The sequence below is a fragment of the Necator americanus genome, chromosome III (genome assembly GCF_031761385.1).
Source record: "Necator americanus strain Aroian chromosome III, whole genome shotgun sequence".
Lineage (NCBI taxonomy): Eukaryota > Metazoa > Nematoda > Chromadorea > Rhabditida > Ancylostomatidae > Necator > Necator americanus.
In genome coordinates, this window is record NC_087373.1 from 19,695,295 (window position 1) to 19,714,018 (window position 18,724).

The window sequence follows — 18,724 nt, forward strand, 5'->3', positions numbered from 1 at the left end:
TTGTCTTTTTTGACAACTATTCATTAGTAGGTTTACTGTATGAGAAGATCAAGATTCATCGTTGTGAAACTGCTAAATTGCAAGGTATATTTATTCGAAAAAAAATTGAAAGCTTCAATAGAAGACTGCGCATTCGATCGCATCCAAGCGGTCCAAGGTCTGAAAATTTGAGTTTTCCTCCCAAGTGACTAGTTAGTGAGGATGCACGGGTTTGGAGAGGTACCTTGCTAATTCTGCCATGCTTTGGGTCGTCAACAGTGAACTGGTACAGACGGAAGCGGCTTTCGCGGCACTCCTTGTGTATGATGTTCGGGACTGGTACAAATAGCCGCCTTAAAAGAAAACAACATATTTCCTGAAAGTACTCACGTTATTCTACAAATCAGACCCGCATAAGTGTCCACAATCATAAATCGGAAACTAAAAACAGCGATCGCGCCAAACTCAAAAATTTGAGCACTTTTTTCATAAGATTTTTCAGACAAAGTCTCCTCACCTACTCACTCCTCCGCGCTTGGCAATCTCCTCGTGGGATCCGCTGATGAATGAAAAATTCACGTGTTCCACAGGTACCTGACGCAGAAGTAGGATGAATAATTTGATACGATGGCTGAAATCCCTCATTCAATGGTCCAATATATTTCGGACCTGCTTACCTTACCAACACAGCGATGGAAAACCACTTCTTTGTGGTGGCCTCCGACAGCCAGCACACTCGTGTACTGCCATAAGCAACATTCCTGGTTTCTTTAAAACGCAGAAGTTAGTATGTTCTGCGAAAATTCTGTTTCTGTATGAAAAAAGTGTCCGAGATTCGATGGAATTCACTTTCCGCCGTCCAAAAAGAGATGATGAAGAAGACCCGGAGGATTAACACAAACGGGTCTTGTACTTGCAAATTGTCTGTTTAGAAGGTTTTTTTCCTCTCTTTCCACACAACTATTAATGAGATCTCGAATGACTAGCTGGACCTTTTCAGGCTAACAAAATGAATTGATCCTACCTCAACAACATAGGCGTACAACTTCTAGTAATAATGTGCCGCTTTTTTTCGTGATAAGCGTCGGCGGTTAGCGTCGGCTGAAAAATTGGGCAATGTGCGATAGTCTCTATGCTGTCCCATGACCAATTTGGACGTCTTGTTTTGCACGGATAGAACAGTTCTGTTTTCTCTGCTGCAGGCCGTTCCGTTATTCGCTCCTACGTTCTGACAATGGCATTTTTTCAAAGGTTTGAAAGCAGTTGGGTGGTATAGTTGGGTTAAAGAGGTATGAGGCACGTTCCGGTTGCGTAAGCGGTTGAATTGTAAGCGATACGAGGACCCGTAGCGAGAGGAGACCCTTGCTACCGCTATTCATCGCTGCAGTTCGCGATGGTCCCAGCTCGATCCCAGCTGCCCGCCTCGAGTGCAGCCGTTTACGTAACCGCTCTGAGCTTCACGTCGTTTTGAGCCGACTGTAACATCGTTCATAGTTTCTGCCACAGAACACTTCGTACTTTCGCTGGAGCTACAATAACGATTACTTTTAGAAGAAAACTAGCAAATTACGTCGGAGGAGCCCAATTACATCAAATATCACTTGATATTCTTTGCTCTTATATTTCGCTCTCACACGAGAACGTGGCCTGCACCCTAAAGGCAATCATAAGATGATGCTTGCAATCTGTAAACAGCGAGTAAGCGGTTATTTTGGTATTTCATAGCAGACAACATGTTAGATGTAAACCCCGGAGTATTCATTGTGCACGAGTGGATAGTCACATAGTACCGCTCTGCTCTTCAATCCGAGAACGTCAGAACCAATACAACAGAGTTGGGAAGGAGTGGCACACTCGATTCACAGTTTTCCGAATTCGCAGTTTTTTCTGGCAAATTGAACTGGAAGGGAGAAGCAAGAATGATCAGTGATATAATCACATTCTCATAATAATCACATCGCTAAACAGCATAGCTGATTTTAATCGTTTCTAGACCTGGAGTCGGCGCTGAATCTTTTCAACGCGGCGAGAGCGACTTGTCCGTGCGCTCTTTCGTTACTCTCCCTCCACAGACCTGCTGATTATGCATTACTTTACACAGCATCAAGAAGCAATCTTAATTCAGCTGTATCTTCGTTCACCACAAGGAAAAAGAAACACAAGCTTAGCATGGTTTTGCCTGAAGCTAGCATGAGTATTGTTTTCTGTGTACTGGAAAACAAGGACAATGGAAAACATGCAAAAAAGCTTCAACGGCTCAAAGTTTGGAAGAAGCGCTAAAAAAAACCTATGAACGTGAAAATTTGTTACGTTTGTACGATTATAACTGAGTAATTGATTATAAATTATACGCCACATTGAACGAACTGTTCGAACACCACGCGTTGGATTGGTTGCGATGAGAAAAGCGCGTCGTTTCAGCATTAGTCGACACTATTCTGACGATGCGGGTGAGAATTAAATCGATCTAAAGGGTAGCGATTCTCAAAGTCGCTTTCTAGTATTGAATAAATAACTAACGGTACGCCTCAAAGATGAGATTTCCGATGAAAGTCGGCAATAAGTTATTTTCAAAGAGCAGGAATGTTCCTTAGTTGAGGTTCCATTAATCGTTATGTCTTCGCGGGTAGGGAAAGGAAGTCGATCGATGGGTTGCTTTGTTAAAGGCATCACCCCACGAATCTGAGGTGGTGCAGATTTCAGGTGGAGTATATGTATACGGGATGGGAGACTACGGAGAGGGAGGTGATTCCGTCCATTTCTTGCTAAATGCCGTAAAAAACGGCCCGGAAGATGCGGCGCCGCACAAGACTGGCGCGCTCCAATAGAACCTCTTGTACAAAATGGTGCGCCAAAACGAATGAAGCCGTATCTTTCGGGCCGTTTTTTACGGCAATTAGGAAGAAATGGACGGAATCACCCCCTCTCCGTAGTCTCCTATCCTGTATACGAATACTCCACCTGAAATCTGCACCACCTCAGATTCGTGGTGTGATGCCTTTAAGTAGTTGGGTTCTCCTCATCGGGGTTTGGCATCGGACGACTTGCTTGTCTACCCATCACTCTCCTCCCGCTAAGGTTTCTGACACGATGTCGCATGGCAGCCTTTTGTTCATGGGGTCATAGCCGTTGTTCTTTGAGAACACTGAGAACTAGCCAAAAAAAGTGGGTAAGACGTAAGTAGCCTTTACTGTTTGTCGAGAATGTCCTCGTGGAATATATGCAGATTTACCTTCGCTGATTGTGGTAAAAGATATGCGTTGTTCCACTTCTTATCCAGTATCAGCGCAGCACCACGGATAGATAAGTTGGCGTTGAACTGATGCTGCTGGAAAACTAATGTTAAGTATGTAATTTCGGCGTTTGCTCTAGAAAAAACGGCTGAAAACGCTTCAGCAAAAGGTTCAAACTGAGGTCGTACGTGCTTGTACTCCATAAAGTCACCGTTCTGTTGTAGATCGCTCTGGTAGAGTGTGAGAGGAAGGAGTCGTAAGAAGTTGATGCCTTGAGAAAGAGATATCATCCTCATATCATCCATACGAAAGAGAGTGGAGACACGATTGGTATCTCCAGAAAGGGTACTTTAAAAGCGAAGAGACTCATTTTCCTCTTCCGATGTATTCTAGAGGCATCTGCCCACGAATCTGGGGTGGTACAGTTTCAGGCGGGTAATGCGTATACGAGGTCGTAGATTACGGGGAGAAGGGTGATTCCGTACATCTCTCCCATCGGGGCGTGCGAATGGGTTTTCGACGAATCGCAGGCGGGGCGGGGCGCAGTGGTTGCGCATTGGAACAGAAGATGTCGTAAGAAACAGTTCCGGGGTCATCCGTTTACACTGATACAGGGAGAGATGAACGGAATCGCCCTCTTCCCACCATGTACGACCCCGTAAAGGCATTACCCACCTGAAACCCGTACCACACCAGATTTGTGGGGTGATGTCTTTAAATGCATACGCTGTCAGGGGTCATTAGTCCACAAACACTTTTCTGTCCCATGAACTGTTGAAAATTGCTAAATAACGAGATTATTTGCTGACAGAGTTGATTTCACATGTAAAGGAGGTTCACCTTCGAACTTCTTTTATCCATATAGGTTTACGTTTTTAATTTTCAAAAAATGAAGCAGGAGTGTTTGAGTTCATCAATCAAACACAAAGGATTCAAAACCACTCGTGATGGAGCAGCGCAATGACGGAAAAAGTCAGAAATAATATCAATGCTCTTTATAAAAAGACTCTACCTTACCAACCTACTAAATGTCATACAGAGAAATATCACCGCCACCTGATTCGTAGACGCTATTCCTTTCGGAGAATACAATTGATTTTTGTGTTTTGAACAACTTGTACGAATTGATTTTTTTTTTTCAAACTCCTTTGAACGTTTAGTGTACATTGAGAGAAGATTCCTTCAGGACTACAAAAAACCTTTAAACAAAAACTTGTATAATCTGTGAGAAATTCCTCTGTAATGCCCATCTACATTAATGGAATCCCTCTTTGGAAAGTCTTTGAAAAATAAACTTTCAAACGAATGGTTCGTGGTATGAGAGTGAAGTGTACAACGAAAAATGTGCAATATTAACAATAAATGAATCATCGTAATTATTTTTCAGCACAATACTTCAGCATATATCAAGTGATGAAAGGCGCATTGTAGAAGTTGAATACCTTCGTAACAGAACATGACGGGTACGTCTGGGAGACGATCACCTCTTCCCACCTGGCGAAACCACATTCGCGGAATCGATAGGACAACACTGAAAGATCAGCGCTAGAAAGACGACTTTTGAAACAACAAACAAGGAAATGATTTTTATGAAACGGCCCTTCTGGCTTACTTGGCCAGACCATTTGGTAGATCCTGAGCTGGAGTGAAGAGGATAGCGTCTCGATATCGTTGTGGCACATCTGCCATCTGTTTTCTTGCCAAAGCGCCGCAGAATGCTGAGACGTTCGCGCCACGGTGACGTACTGAAGATCTCTCTTATCTCCGGTCACATCGGTGCTGCTTACATCACTTTCACGATTTATTTTCATTTGCACAAAGAACAGAAAGTGAACGCTCATTATTTTGACATTTACCTCCAAAGATATAGTGGGTGTCGTAGTTCTTCTCACTTTCTACTCGCGCTTCTCTGAATTGAAATATAACATATGAAATGTGTAACGAGTTGCTATAAACAACAATTGTTGCAAAGAATCTCAAAGTTTCGAAGGATCTTTCGGTTAGCGAGGAAGTCCGAATTGATGGAGTACTCTCTTTGAGTCTAATAATACAATGTGAACCTGCTGCTAATGTTGGCCAAGCGCTGCACCAATAAAGCAGGTTGTAGCAACCCGGTCCGCCTACGGCTCAATCCAAAGCAGCAAGGACCAAATCACCATCAAACCGAGATTTATTGAAAGCTGAACACGGAGTAATACTAGTAGGAGTTTGCACGGATAGAAGGAGAAAGTTGTCAAAACTCGTGTGGCAGTTCTCGGACCACTCCTCCCATTCCTAACTACTTTTGCCTCTTTATATCTTGCCACTTAACGATGCGATTACTTATGCCATCCTTTACTTTACGTCTAATCTGTCTTGATTACAGTGGTCACTAAGCGTGAATAATTGGTTGACATGACGATGGCTCCAATCATCGGTTCATGTGGGCTTTTTTTTCAAATTTGTTGGGGGTTTTTGTCGTCTTTCATTCAGTTAACATGAAAACGTGCTTCGTAGTCTTAGTCCACATACGGATCTGTTGTGGTTAGGACTCTTTGTTCTTTTGTTCTGCTGTCCTGGCGTCTCCTTCACGACCATAATTTGTTGCGATTGGATTTCTCCGTTATTTTCTGATGTGATTTTGTATTATAATTGGTATCAATTAATAAATTAATTATTAATAATGATGTTGATGCAATTTTGTATTGTATTTTGTATTGGATTGTGAAATCTCGAAAAAAATGAAATCTGTAGCATCTATAAAACAATCTTAAAGGCATCACCCCGCGAATCTGAGGTGGTACGGATTCCAGGTGGAGTATTCGCACACGGGTTCGTAGATTATGGAGAGAAGGGTGAGAGAGAAATGGACGAAATCACCCCCTCTCCATAATCTACTATCCCGTGTACGAATACCCGGATACCTGAAATCCGTACTACCCCAGATTCGTGGAGTGATGCCTTTAATTACGGCACAATATACGAAAAAAGACAAAAAAGCCATCAGAAACGAAAAAAAAGAAAACACCCAGCGACTTGTCGATGTCCATCGTTACCAAGATCGTATTTCTTGGCGTGGGACCAAATTAAAGAAGCAGTGAAAACTATACTTTTTTATTGGATAATGTCAAAGATCTCCTTCAGATAGTGTTTCTCTTTAACAATTATTAAAAGAAACGCAAATGGCGAAAGTATGTGGAATTGTAGGTATGTAACACAGTGCTCAGTTTGAAATCATTCGAGCTTCTCAACTTTTTTAGTCGGTCATCTGGTACTAGACTTGTTTAGGAGGTTAACAACACTGATTTGATGCGTCACTTGTGCTCTGCACGCCATTCACAGGCCACTTATGGGTTCGTAAACCTGGATCGAATTAAAGCAAAAAGTAAGGTGTTTGTCAGTTTCAGTAGTACTTGTTTGAAAGTGAGAAGCCTGCGAAGATACAACAAGTGAGAATTATGAAGAACAATCAATGAGAGATCTCAACATTCTTCATTCATTCATTCAACATGAAAGGAACAATACCAGGCATTCTTTTTACGAAACCATATACCTTGATTTAAACATGAAAACTCTTTACCTCTCGTAGCCAGCCTCACTTTGACGTCTTAGGTTCTCGATATCCTTTCGTAGCTTTTCAACCAAGAGTTCCCTTGTCGCATTCTCTAGGAAGTCTAACTCAGAAACGTTAAACGCTAGAAACGCTAGAAAGTAATGGCATCTTTAGGATTTGTCTTCCAGGATGAATCTGTTTTGCTGAATGTTTTGCCCGTCAGTGGAATCATCGCAGTGATAATGGATAAATCACGCGCGAAAGTATTGTGGATACATCTGCGTACTGTAACATAATTTGAGGCGATCATTATGTAAAGAACGGAAGGCGAACCCCCCCCCCCCCTTTTGAATTAAGTGGAGACTTCTGTGAATTTTTGCAGTTTTTTCTTGCAATTTCTTCTTGCAATCTATTTCTCAAATCCATGGTCAATTCTTCAGTAGGGCTGTGCCTTTGAAAAAAGCAGCCGGGTTGTGTAAACATGTTGCAGCGGGGTATATTAACCGAACAAATCTACGGTGGTATATCAAGCCCATTTTGTTATAGTGATAAGAGTTGAGCGATGTAAAATGAACACGAATGATGAGGAAGGTAAAATAAAAAAAGGTTTTCGTGTTGTTTAGTTCTTTTTAAAGTTTCTCGTTCGCCGTTAAAATAGAAAGGGAATTTCTTACTTTCTGCGACGCAGGTTTGGAGCATAAAGTCATTTCTTAAAGTTCTTAACCGCCTGATTCGTTTTCTTCGCCTTATTTAAATAGCCTAAATTCCAAAAAAAAAACTTGTTGAATACTATTGTGAAAATCCAAATGATATTATGATGTCTCTGAGTTTGATGGTATCTTTTTTTATCATGTGTTTGAGATTTATAGGATTCCTTCGGCAGACATGCTAAGGAGAAACGCATTGCCTTACCAAAAACCCATGAAGAAATGCAATAGACCTACCTTGGGCTTGGAACCATGATTACTGTGGTAAGTGACTCAGAAACAACTCACTTTAAACTTTTTCTCTCGAGCTGCAGATTTTTGTCTGTGCCATTTGAAAAGACCCAATAAGGAAGGCAAAACAAAGCCGGAAGCCTCACAAATATAAGCGAGGCTTACAGCAATCAAAAGCAATCGCATTCTAAAAAGAGCAACTCGAGAAAATTGTGAAAGCATGGTACAGATGTAGAATGCCAATCGATTTGGTTTGCAACCTCTAAAATAGCTTCAACCAAGCTTATCTGTAAAAACGATCCACATTTTTTATATCTTTTAATTTAGGCAATTGACAGTTATTGAAACATTTGCGTTGTCGAGTAATGGAATCAGAACCAGAAATGGGAAATTTCAAAAAATTTTGTGTTTTTTCCGCAATCAAGGAAAAGCGTAATGACAACTTATTGTAGGTAGGAGAGGATCGAGAAGATCTTTTTTTTCTTTGTCAATTTTGTTAGTTGCAGGAGATTGTCGTATTTCTACTCCGAATCAGTGCACTTGATTATCCAAACGTGAACATTCTGGTAATCTTCATGAATAAAGAATAGACGACGTAGACCTCGCATTTGTGAGAAGAATGAAATGAGGCACGTTTTTTCTATCTCATGAAAAGTCGCTATTTCAAACAAAAAACATCGTTTTCTCATTATTTCAAGAAGTATCAGTGAAGAGATTCTAGGTGCTTAATGTTCATCAACTTATTGGTCCTTTATCACTTGCTTGTCTGATTGTCTGAAATAAAGAATATGGGAGTAAACGGTAAAAAAACGTACATATATATACATAAATATATATGTAGAAGGAGTGTTCCCATTTGCGAAAGTGGTCAGGAAAGATACAATCGCTTATTTTCTGAATCATGAGAACTGTGCTTTTCGCAAGGTTGAATGCGAAAATTTCACCCCACAAGACAAAATGAAACACAAAAAAGGTGAAACTCGGTGAGACAAGTCTAACTGAGGGCGGCAACCTCGTTAATTCACAGAGTCGGAAGAAGGGAAGATTGTGGAATGTTACTGATGCGCTATCTGGCTTTCCAGCAACATTACTTAGAAGCGCCAACGCACTCATCGCGCGCCGACCAACGAACATCAAAAACTCCATATCCAAAGGGCAAAGTCTTGCAGACGCTTACAATGTTTCTGAAGATTTTTCGTGCATTGGACAGCAGAAATACTGTTTCAAAGCTGGTTCTACAGGAACTACACATTAGAGGTACCCATAAGTGATCAATTATTCCAGTGGCACAAAACAAAAAAAAAGAACTTACATTTGATTTTATCTTGTCGATTATCCCATCTTGCTGGTAGAGTTGCGATCCTCTGTTCATAAAAATTCGTTTCATTTGAAGAAAAATACGATTCTAGGCGAGCTCGCTCTTCATCGATACTTTTGAGATTTTTACTCCTTAGGAAATGTTTCGATTGAAATAAATGAAAATCAGGTGGCGCTATTTTTGGAGAATGTGGGGATGTGGTAAAATCTCCCAGTTTAGCTGCTTGATTTTTCTCCCGGTTTGATCTTGCTGCGTGCTTCCTAACGTTATCGAACTGCTGTAAACCTTCCCAATTTCTTGAAGATGCCTTTGGATTGTTGACCAAGTAGTCTGAAGAGTGTTTGCTATTTCCTGAATACTCATTTTGGGATCAGTTTCCACCAGTGATTTTAAAGCGCCAAAGTCAACAGGGCGTCCACTTCGATCGCTGTCAGACCAGCCAAAATCACTGCCGGAAAATTTTCCTATTCAGTTTGTTGCAACTGCCATTAACACCCTATCGAAAATGGAACAGGATGCAATGACGTAAATGTTCTTCAGTTGGTTCATTGTCCTTCATTTTAAAGGTGTAATGAAAAGTTTGAATTTAATAGTCACAAAAGTCAAGGCCACGAGTCGCAATATTGCCATATAAAGCACCACTTTATGCATGCACGCTCTGAAATAGAGTGATGCAAATATTCCACACTAATAATGATTGATTACTTAGGAGAACTTTCAATGCGTAGTATATAGGTTTTCTAGTCCTTCGAACAATCGTTGCCTCATCCAGACTTATGTATGAGCCGCACATGTGTCGCATTGTATGATGTCACGGTGTAGAGTTCAAGATTTGGTACATATTGATGATATCGTGGAATTGGTGTTCATTTCGTTGGAATTTGTGACTTTGTTACTGTAATTAGGTAAGTAGATAAGAGACGCGGGTGGATTCAGGGGACGGACTCCCTGTTTCTGCTGAGCCACCATTGACTCACTACATCATTGTATCCCGCAAGTTGATCCGACCAAAAGCCTGCAATCATGTGAGTGGGATGTGCAAGGGAGGCGGTTTGTAGTCGCCTCCAACAAATAAGTTCCACCTGTCCACTACGGGAGAACGCGACGTTTTCCCAAGAACTCATGGGACTAGAGGTACGGTAGCGCCAGGGATGGGGTGGGTTACAGGAGGGTTGCCACTGAAACGGAAAGTGACTAGGATGACGATCTGTGCTTATAACGCACCTACGCTTGCATCGTAAGCGCCCATCGAAGATCTTATGATGCAAGTCAAGAAGATTATGTACGACATCATCGGACTGACCGAGAAGAGACGACGCCACCCTCTGAACGCCGTATACGAAATTGGAGAAGAAATGCTCTCATGAACATGCGACTGTAGAGTTGGTGGAGTTGACATCCTTGTTAACTTGAGCATGGCAAAGAACATTAACTCTTTCCGATAACTTACGACCCGGATCGGACGTCTGCGGATGAAAAGATGTGGTCCAACCGCAGCTTTGACTATCTTCGTCGGTTACGCTCCATCAAGCTACGAAGAAGAAGTCGAAGCATTCTATATGGACCTGGAGAAGTTCTATCGAGAAAATCATGTCTTCTACAAGGTCATAATTGGCGATTTCAACGCCAAAATTGGCCCAAGAAGAACGCTTGAGGGACTTCACGTCGGGACCCACAGCCTACAATGTTTATCATGACGACTAAGACTATCCGTGCGAACTCGCAAATCCAGAAGCCGTCTACGCTGGACGTGGGAGTAACCAGGTAGAGGATACAATAATGAAATAGACCACATCATCGTCAGTAAAAGGTTTTGCCTGACGGACGTCGCTGTTGTGCCTCCTCCGAGGAAGATTTTCCTCCACAAGGAAAGATGAGAAAGCTGCCAAGTTCAGAGAGCGAAATCCCAGAACTACCATCAACTGGGATCTCTTCGCTACGCTAGCCGGCTTTTGGGAAGATTCCGCAATGGACAACATCGACGAGGAATATGACCGGTTTGTTGAACACCTTCACGACTGCGCGAAGAAGGCCGAGAGTTTTAAAACCACCAAGAGACGCCTGTCTCTTGAACCTCTTGAGCTGATACGCCAGAGTGGAGCAGCACGAGCCGCAGGGAACCAAGAACTCACGTCCGAGCTCGCAAGGCTTTGCAGAGAGGCGATAAAGGAAGACCTTAAAGAGAGAAGAGCAGAAGTGCTGGCTGAAGCTGCAGAGGCGGGGAAAAGTATCCGCTATGCCCGTCGAGACTTCGCCAGTCGCAAGACGCTCTCCGAAACCCAAAGGGAACAGCCATTGCATCGAGAAGGGGGATGGAGAAAATCATCTGCGACTTCTACTCTGATCTCTTCAGCAACCATGTCCACTTGCCTCCTCACCATCTGAGGGAAGATGGACAAGTCATTCCAGAGGTTCTTCCGTCCGAAATGCGACATGCTATCATGTCGGTAAGAAATCGTACGGCACCCGGTCCCGACAGAATAAGACCAGAACACCTGAAAAACCTTTCGCCAGTACCCATCAACACTCTAGAGAGTGTTGATGGGTACTGTCGTCCAATCTGCCTACTGTCCGTCATCTACAAGCTCTTTACAAGAGTGATCCTCAGTAAATTTGAAAAAGTCCTGGATGAAGAACAGTCATGCGAGCAAGCAGGGTTTCGAAAAGATTCAGTACGATTAACCACATCCACTGTTTCAAAACTCATCGCGGTTTCACGAGGGTACAAGATGCCGCTCTGTCTCACCTTCATCTATTTGAAGAAGGCCTTCGACTAAGTTGAGACGAAAACGGTCATGGAAGTCTTGGACAACTAACAACTTTCGCCATTCGACAAGAATATCGTCATGGACGTGAAGAGAGAGGTAAGACAGGGTGATACAATCTCACCTAAAATAACTCACTCTAAAATATTCACAGCCACTCTCGAGAAGGCAATGCGAAAACTAGTATGGTACGATATGGGAGTGAAGGTTGATGGTCGGCAGCTACTCCATTTGTGCTTTGCTGTTGTTATCGTTATGATAACACCTAGCATCAACCAAGTGGAACGAATGCTGACCGATTTCGACGAAACATGTGGATGCATCGGTCTTCAGCTGAATCTGCAAAAGACGTGACGGATGAGTATCAAATTCCCCATTCACGCTCAGCCGGACGAATGTTTCCGAATGCACCACCTTCATTTTTCTGGGTCGGGAATTGAACATGATGAACGACCTGGGCAGGAGTAGATGAGCGGCTTGGGGAGCGTATAAAAGTATCGAAGATGTAGTGAAGGAGACCAAGAAAACCAGCTCCGTGGTCACCTGTTCAACACCACCGTACTTCCTGCTTTGACCTATGCTTCAGAAAACTGGGCATTTTGCAAGCAGGAAGAAAACGCGGTGAGCGTCATTGAACGCGCAATCGAGAGAGTGATGCTGGGAGTGTCCCGCTTCACGCAAGTGAAGGACGGGATTCGATGTTCTCTCCTACGTCGACGATCAAAGATTAGAGACGCCGCCGCATCTGCCAAGGAAAGTAAAATAAGGAGGGCGGGACACGTGATGCGCTTTAATGACGACTGTTGGACCAGAGCCGTGCACTGGGTTCCTTGCGATAATAAGCGCATAACTGGAAGACCGCCAACCCGATGGTCAGATTTCCTCACAAAGTCCTTAAAAAAATTATAATGCTCTTCGTATCAAACGCGAAAGGAGGAACTATTGAGCGACTGAAGCAAATGGAAGAATTACTGGTGCTCGCTCGACCAATTCGAAAATCAACGTAATCAAGGTGAAGTTATGAGATAAGTCTTATAATGGCCAATGCGTATGCACTTTCCATTCACTAGAAGTCTCGTGCGAGAAGTACGATTTGTTCAATTTACTCGAAAACCTGTACGTATTTCTAAACCACATTTTACTCGACGGGCTTTTCTCCCTTGTGGTTTGCATGCTATGCGTTTCCGAAGTTGTTCATGAATCATTTGAGCGGCTACGCCTAATCAGAAAAGTTAGAAAAAAGAACTCTCAAATAAATTTAGTCCTGAATTCTTCCCTAAAGCATGCTAACTTTTCACCAACGTGTTCACCAGTTACATTTTAATAACAAGAATTTAAAATGAATTTCATAAATGATACTTAATAGCAACAAAATACAAAGTAGGAGTAAAGGTGTAATTTACGAGGATGAGCGTTTTCATGTTAAACTTCCTCTAACAGTGAAAAATGGGAAACGGACCCCCCAAGCAAGTTTTTTGCGAGGCAACATTGGCTCTTTGCATATGCGCCGGTTCCCTCAGTGGCCCATCCACATGTTCCACATGTATACACTGCTGGAAAAACGTCACCGATTATTGTCCGCTTACTTGCAAACGCTGAGGATGTGCAGGGGTGGTGCGGTGCAAGGTGCTTCCTGAAAAAATTAGTACAGGAAGGCCGTTTTCCACGCTTTTTTCAAAAGACGAATAGAGTGGATTGAACTTGGACACTCATACTCATCAAACCACCCCACCATCCGTTACCATATTTGCTTTGGCTGGATCCCAACATCGTCATCGATCTGATGCCTTCAAGAAGTGTATTTAAGGAAGAAATAACTTCTAATGCAAAATGCAAATAAAACGATAACGATGTGGCATGAGAACTGAAGATTTGATGTTCTAATTCGTGTCATTTTTTCTACAAACAAACGAAAGAGAACTGCATTTTTTTGTAACATCATTTGAAGGACTAATTCTAAGTTGATATCTATTAAGGATTTCAAGAAATGTAGATGCCATTGAAGACACTCGTCTTAAAAACACAAAATGAATCGCAGAAAAATGATAGAAATTGCTTCTACCTGTTCAACTTACGCAAATGCTTTATTCTGATCTCTGAGGCAAACACTGCGTTGCTACTTCTTGAAAGGTTGCTGATAAAGATAAAGGTGCTAGGAAAAACTGAAGGCCAAACACAGCCACGCCTCCTTAGAATGACTGAAGGATTCTAAAAAATCGGTGAAAGGGTTCTGAAGTCCTTTGCTTTTTGTTGCCTTTTGCTTTTTGGATAGTTGAAGTGAGTGTCAAAGGGGCAAAATTTGGTGTTAGGGTAGTTGGAGGGACCACTCAGCCGCGCTCTCTTTGGCTTGGACTTCGGCGTGGGAAAAAACGTCTACAGAGCAATAAGATCGTAGTTCATTTCGTTTGTTTGTCATTAATCGCCGTCAAATCGTTTCATTCGCATGATGGCTATTGCTAACTTGCTGACTCTTCTGACTCTTCGTGGTTTGACTCTGACAGGGCTGGAGCCTTCATTGAAGTCAAGAAGGAATCTGACGAATGGCTCGCTGATTGTGGATTGTTGTGGAATTAGCGACCTTGTCGAAAATTAGTGAATAAAAGTTGCTTGATGCATGCTTCACGACCATGGATTGCTATTGAAGCCATTTTCTGTTTTTTTTTGTTGAAAGTACTACATGATATGAATTAGCTATTCACTTCTGATAAGCCTGTTTCGAAGGTTTGGGAACGTTAAGACATTAGTACTTCCAGCCCTTTCCTCCTTTTTTTATCTTAGTAGCCTTAGCCTACATGTCGCGGATTTTCGAAGAATAATGCTCAGGTTTTAGGGCCCCGACTGACTAAACGTTTCACTCTCAGAAATTACCTGCCGTTTCATGCTTCAGCTGCTTCAGCTCTCTTGTAATTGATGCGTTAAAATTGCCCATGCTAGTAGCGAAATTTGTGATGTTTGTGGAAGGCGTCAAGTACAAGCAAGTCTAAAAAGGATAAAGGATAAGGTTTCTGGCGCATCAATCTCCTTGGGATGCGCCAACGAGTCTGACTGCAGCTCGGAATCGCTCAGGTTTTGGAACCCGTGCTGGCCTATGCAACACATGAGGTAAACTATCGAGAAGATCAAAAAGCGTACAAATTATTATTATCCGCTTTTTGATCGGCAAATTTATGTATAACAACTTACCAATACTTTACTTTTACTTTTAAAATTGTAAGAAAAAAAAAGCTCATCATTTATTTATGTACCAAATAGTTTTGCTCTATGTGTTTGGTAGGGAGGACGTCAGCTGCAAACCCTCTGCGGCAAACAATAAAAGGAGAACTTGCGTACTTTTTGCAGCACGCGACAAGCTTGTATGCAGCAAACTGAAGTCGTTTGATTTCTTGCGCCGCTCCATCTTCAGAGAAAATCGAGAGGATCTCTATGGCAGGGAATCGCCTCAACAGCAGCAATCAGTTGTATCAGATGCAAAAAATTTTATTTTTCTTGTAATGTCGTGGGTTAAAAAACATCGCGAATGCATTAACCCTTCAGTCTGCTTGCAAACTTTCCGGTAGTTTTATTTCAATTCCTAGAGCGAACGGTTTCTTCCGGGGTATGACTTGAAATAACTTAACTTAATTGGCGGGCTAATCTCGTTGCCTGACGCGATTGCCCGCATCTTCGCCAAGATGTGCCGGCCTCGATATAGCTCTGCCCAACCTTCTTGATTTTCTGTGAGAGCTCGCACAGAATCAATCCATTCGTCGCTATTCCGTATTCTGCGAAACTTTACGTCTGCCGTCTGAACTGCCGATTCACGCTGAGTGTCCAAGGTTCCCTTTCACCTCTTCAGTCCACAACTTCCGTTTTCGGCCAGATGGCCTTTTCCAGCTTGAACCCGACAAACTCCTTAAAACACGTTCAAGAGCATCATCCCACGAATCCGGAGTGGTGTTGGTTTCAGGTGGGTTATGCCTACATGGGGTCGTAGATTCTGTCGTTAGGGGGAGGGGGGGGGGGGGTGATTCTATCCACTCCTGCCCAATTGCCGTAAAAAAACGGTCCGGATGTTGCGGCGTGCACAGGGTTAGCGCGCTCCAATCGGACTCGTTGCATAAAATAGCGCCCAGGAAACGCTCGAAGCCGCATCTTCTGGAAAATGTCTTTTTTATTTTATTAGGAAGAAATGGACGGACCCTCCTCCCCATAATCTAGGACCCCGTATAGGCATAACGCACCTGAAACCCACACCACCCCAGATCCGTGGGGTGATGCTTTTAACAAGGCGGTTTGCTAGTCTCATCACTGTACGACCAAAGAAACGAAGACGACTTTCTTAAGGCACTCTCGAAGGCGGTGCAAGGAGTTGATACCTTCCTCGTGTCATTCACCGATACACGATCTTTATTATAGCATCCCCTAGGCCAAAAGTAGCCAAGCAGCGGTCTAAGCAACTTCCTTTCCGTGCAATCAATTAATCAATCAATCTATTACCGTAGATAGTGCTGTCCAAGTCTCCGATCCGTACATCATAATGGGGCGAGTTGCGGATAGGTAGACTCGCAGCCTGACTTCGGTGATGATGGCAGTTGACCACAGGCATTGCGTTAAGGGGTTAAATGCAGAAGTGGCCTTAGTGCATCTTTACTGAACATCTCTCTCGTAGCTACCTTGTTCTTCAGCGTACAGCCCAAGTAACAGAACTCATCGACAAGTTCTATCGGTTGTCCGTTCACCCTGCTTCGATACAAGGTTGACAACATGTTGAAGGGTCGTACTGCTTTCAGCGAATATAACAACATCGTCGGCGTACTCGAGATTAGTCAAGGGGCACCCTGATGGTGCTAAGACAATGTCGGCAGGACACTGGTCGACTGTTCTTCGCATAATTTCGTCGATGGCGAAATTGAACAGGAAGGGTCCTGCCACTGCCCCTTGTCTTACTCCAGTTACCACTTCAAACTTCAAACGGTGTTGTACATCCGGCTGGTGTTGGAACTGCAGCAGTTGTTCGTTGATTCATGTCATCAAGCAAGCGAACGAAATTTCCTGGTACTCCATCGGCGCGGAGCGCGTTGAGAAGATGGCCTTGGTGAGGAGAGTCGAACGCGGCTTCAAAGTCCAGAAACGCTAGTTGCATTGACTTCGAATACTGCTGCGAGATTTCGATCACTCTCCTGACGATGAACACCTGGTCCATCGTAGATCGGCCACTACGAAAGCCAGCTTGCTCGTAGCGCGTTGTTTCTTCGCGATGTTTAATGAGCCGGTCCAGGATAATGCGCTCCAATACCTTGTACATAACACGCAGCAAAGAGATTCCTCGATAATTCCTGGGATCCGTGACGGATAACTTCTTGTGGAGGGGAATTATGATAGCGTGTCTCCACGAATCAGGTATCCTTTCGTCTATCCATATTGAACGGATGATCTTTGTCATCTCACGAATCCCAGACGGAGGAAGATATTTTAGCATTTCTGCGCTAATCCCGTCGTCTCCACCAGACTTTCCATTCTTCATTTTTTGAATACAGACCAGGACCTCCGACTCGGTCAATGGCTTCTCGTTAACCACATATGTCGGTCTATGAACATGTTCGAGTTCAGAAGCTAACGGTAGCCGGTTCAGCAAGGTATTGGAGCGTTCCCTCCGAATTGGAAGGGTTGTTTCACCCACAGCTACTTCATTGGCAGTGTTGAGGACAGGAGAACATCTTTTCATTTTGCCGCTATACTGTTTTAGTAGAGCATAGGCTTTCCGCGGGTTTCTGTCCTCCCACGCCTTCTCAAACTCCATCGCTCTTGACGTCCACTCGTTATTGCAGTCTTGCTGCAGTTGAAGACTCAGCTTCCTTCTAAGACGCTTTTCCTGGTTGAAGTCACCAGCGCTGCGCGCGACACATACAGGATTGTACGTGGATTTTGTTTCCGCAGATGCAGCGGCAAACTTCCTTTGCGGCAATAGAACCGGGAGCGTTTCCCTTGCAGCGTCCTGGAAGCACTTTATGAAGGAATCCGCATCGCCAAGCTTCTCCCTGGTCCGTACTCCAACATGAATAGACACATGTTGGCAGAATTTTGTTCTGCATTCATCGTCTTTCAGACCTGCCATGTCGATTTTTGGTTAAAGAGAAACTCCTCGGTTTCTCTTGTGGAATCGTATCTTAAAGCTGAGAAGAACTGGGCGGCGGTCAGAGTCGAACGCGACGTCCCAAACAGCTCTAGATTTTCGAAGAATGTTGAAGAATGTTCCTCGCCAGAACGTAGTCGAGCTGAAGCTTAAGAGTTCTCATCTTCCGCTTGCGCTGCTCTTCAGGCGTTAAAAAGATTGACCCCTGCCACGTGAGCTGATGGCGTCGATGATTCTTCTTAAACGTGGAAGCGATGATGAGGCCCGTCTGTTCACATGTCTTAACCAGACGGTCACCGTTGTCCGACGTGTGCCGCTGGATAATACTCTTTTCCTAGCACATCGGATTGCTGTTCGAGTCCCATCTTCGCGTTTGCGTTGATTCCGACAATGTCCACCTGCTGGCTTGATATTTTAGACATCAACGCATTGAGTCCATCATAGAAGGCATCCTTACTGTTGTCCTCAGCGGTTTCCGTAGGTGCGTGAGCACTTACGATCAAGAGTTTACGTCATCTGCGATCCCGCAGTCGTGGAAAGGCGCATCTAGACGACGTTGAGCCAAATTGCTCCACCAGGTTCTTGTAATCGTTCCTCACAGTTATCGCGCAGCCACCCACTTTGTTTTCATCAGCATCGCCGCAGTATATGGTGTAATTTTCGATGCTAATGACAGGCCGATCTCTAATGCGTGTTTCCTGCAGTGCAGCACCAAGGCACACAGAGATATCGCAGAAGTCTGGATAGAGCGACTTGATGGAGTTCCCTCGATAGTGTTCGGCAGTTCAGCGTGACGAAACGAATGGTTGTTGCCAAAGATTCCATGTTCCTTTCAGGCAGTTGACCT

The 18,724-nt window shown here is 43.6% G+C and overlaps 7 protein-coding genes across 8 annotated transcripts; 4 read left to right on the forward strand and 3 right to left on the reverse strand.

The window, feature by feature from the left end:
• Positions 1–114: 114 nt before the first annotated feature.
• Positions 115–7,904, reverse strand: RB195_010176 (uncharacterized protein; the record flags this gene model as incomplete). Of its 2 annotated transcripts, none has more annotated exons than XM_064191051.1 (12): positions 115–159; positions 224–332; positions 497–573; positions 657–747; positions 1,004–1,080; positions 3,212–3,307; positions 3,401–3,483; positions 4,655–4,743; positions 4,825–4,957; positions 5,069–5,121; positions 6,772–6,854; positions 7,740–7,904. In XM_064191051.1, the coding sequence occupies 12 exons, from the start codon at positions 7,902–7,904 to the stop codon at positions 115–117; spliced, it is 1,101 nt and encodes a 366-aa protein (XP_064048634.1). The 2 variants fall into 2 exon arrangements, with proteins under 2 accessions (XP_064048634.1, XP_064048635.1); XM_064191052.1 differs by having other exon boundaries at positions 7,740–7,868.
• A 2,568-nt stretch (positions 7,905–10,472) lies between these two features.
• On the forward strand, positions 10,473–10,697 carry RB195_010177 (uncharacterized protein; the record flags this gene model as incomplete). Its single annotated transcript, XM_013446775.2, has 1 exon — positions 10,473–10,697. The coding sequence occupies one exon, from the start codon at positions 10,473–10,475 to the stop codon at positions 10,695–10,697; it is 225 nt and encodes a 74-aa protein (XP_013302229.2).
• Positions 10,698–10,968: 271 nt separating this feature from the next.
• Positions 10,969–11,385, forward strand: RB195_010178 (uncharacterized protein; the record flags this gene model as incomplete). The annotated part of the gene is made up of 1 exon (XM_064191053.1): positions 10,969–11,385. The coding sequence occupies one exon, from the start codon at positions 10,969–10,971 to the stop codon at positions 11,383–11,385; it is 417 nt and encodes a 138-aa protein (XP_064048636.1).
• Positions 11,386–11,441: 56 nt separating this feature from the next.
• Positions 11,442–11,777, forward strand: RB195_010179 (uncharacterized protein; the record flags this gene model as incomplete). The annotated part of the gene is made up of 1 exon (XM_064191054.1): positions 11,442–11,777. The coding sequence occupies one exon, from the start codon at positions 11,442–11,444 to the stop codon at positions 11,775–11,777; it is 336 nt and encodes a 111-aa protein (XP_064048637.1).
• A 69-nt stretch (positions 11,778–11,846) lies between these two features.
• Positions 11,847–12,119, forward strand: RB195_010180 (uncharacterized protein; the record flags this gene model as incomplete). Its single annotated transcript, XM_064191055.1, has 1 exon — positions 11,847–12,119. The coding sequence occupies one exon, from the start codon at positions 11,847–11,849 to the stop codon at positions 12,117–12,119; it is 273 nt and encodes a 90-aa protein (XP_064048638.1).
• A 1,384-nt stretch (positions 12,120–13,503) lies between these two features.
• On the reverse strand, positions 13,504–16,634 carry RB195_010181 (uncharacterized protein; the record flags this gene model as incomplete). Its single annotated transcript, XM_064191056.1, has 5 exons — positions 13,504–13,552; positions 14,227–14,343; positions 15,383–15,526; positions 15,593–15,656; positions 16,484–16,634. 5 exons carry the CDS (start codon positions 16,632–16,634, stop codon positions 13,504–13,506), a joined length of 525 nt encoding a protein of 174 aa, XP_064048639.1.
• Positions 16,635–16,704: 70 nt separating this feature from the next.
• On the reverse strand, positions 16,705–17,859 carry RB195_010182 (uncharacterized protein; the record flags this gene model as incomplete). The annotated part of the gene is made up of 1 exon (XM_064191057.1): positions 16,705–17,859. One exon carries the CDS (start codon positions 17,857–17,859, stop codon positions 16,705–16,707), a length of 1,155 nt encoding a protein of 384 aa, XP_064048640.1.
• Between the last annotated feature and the right edge of the window lie 865 nt (positions 17,860–18,724).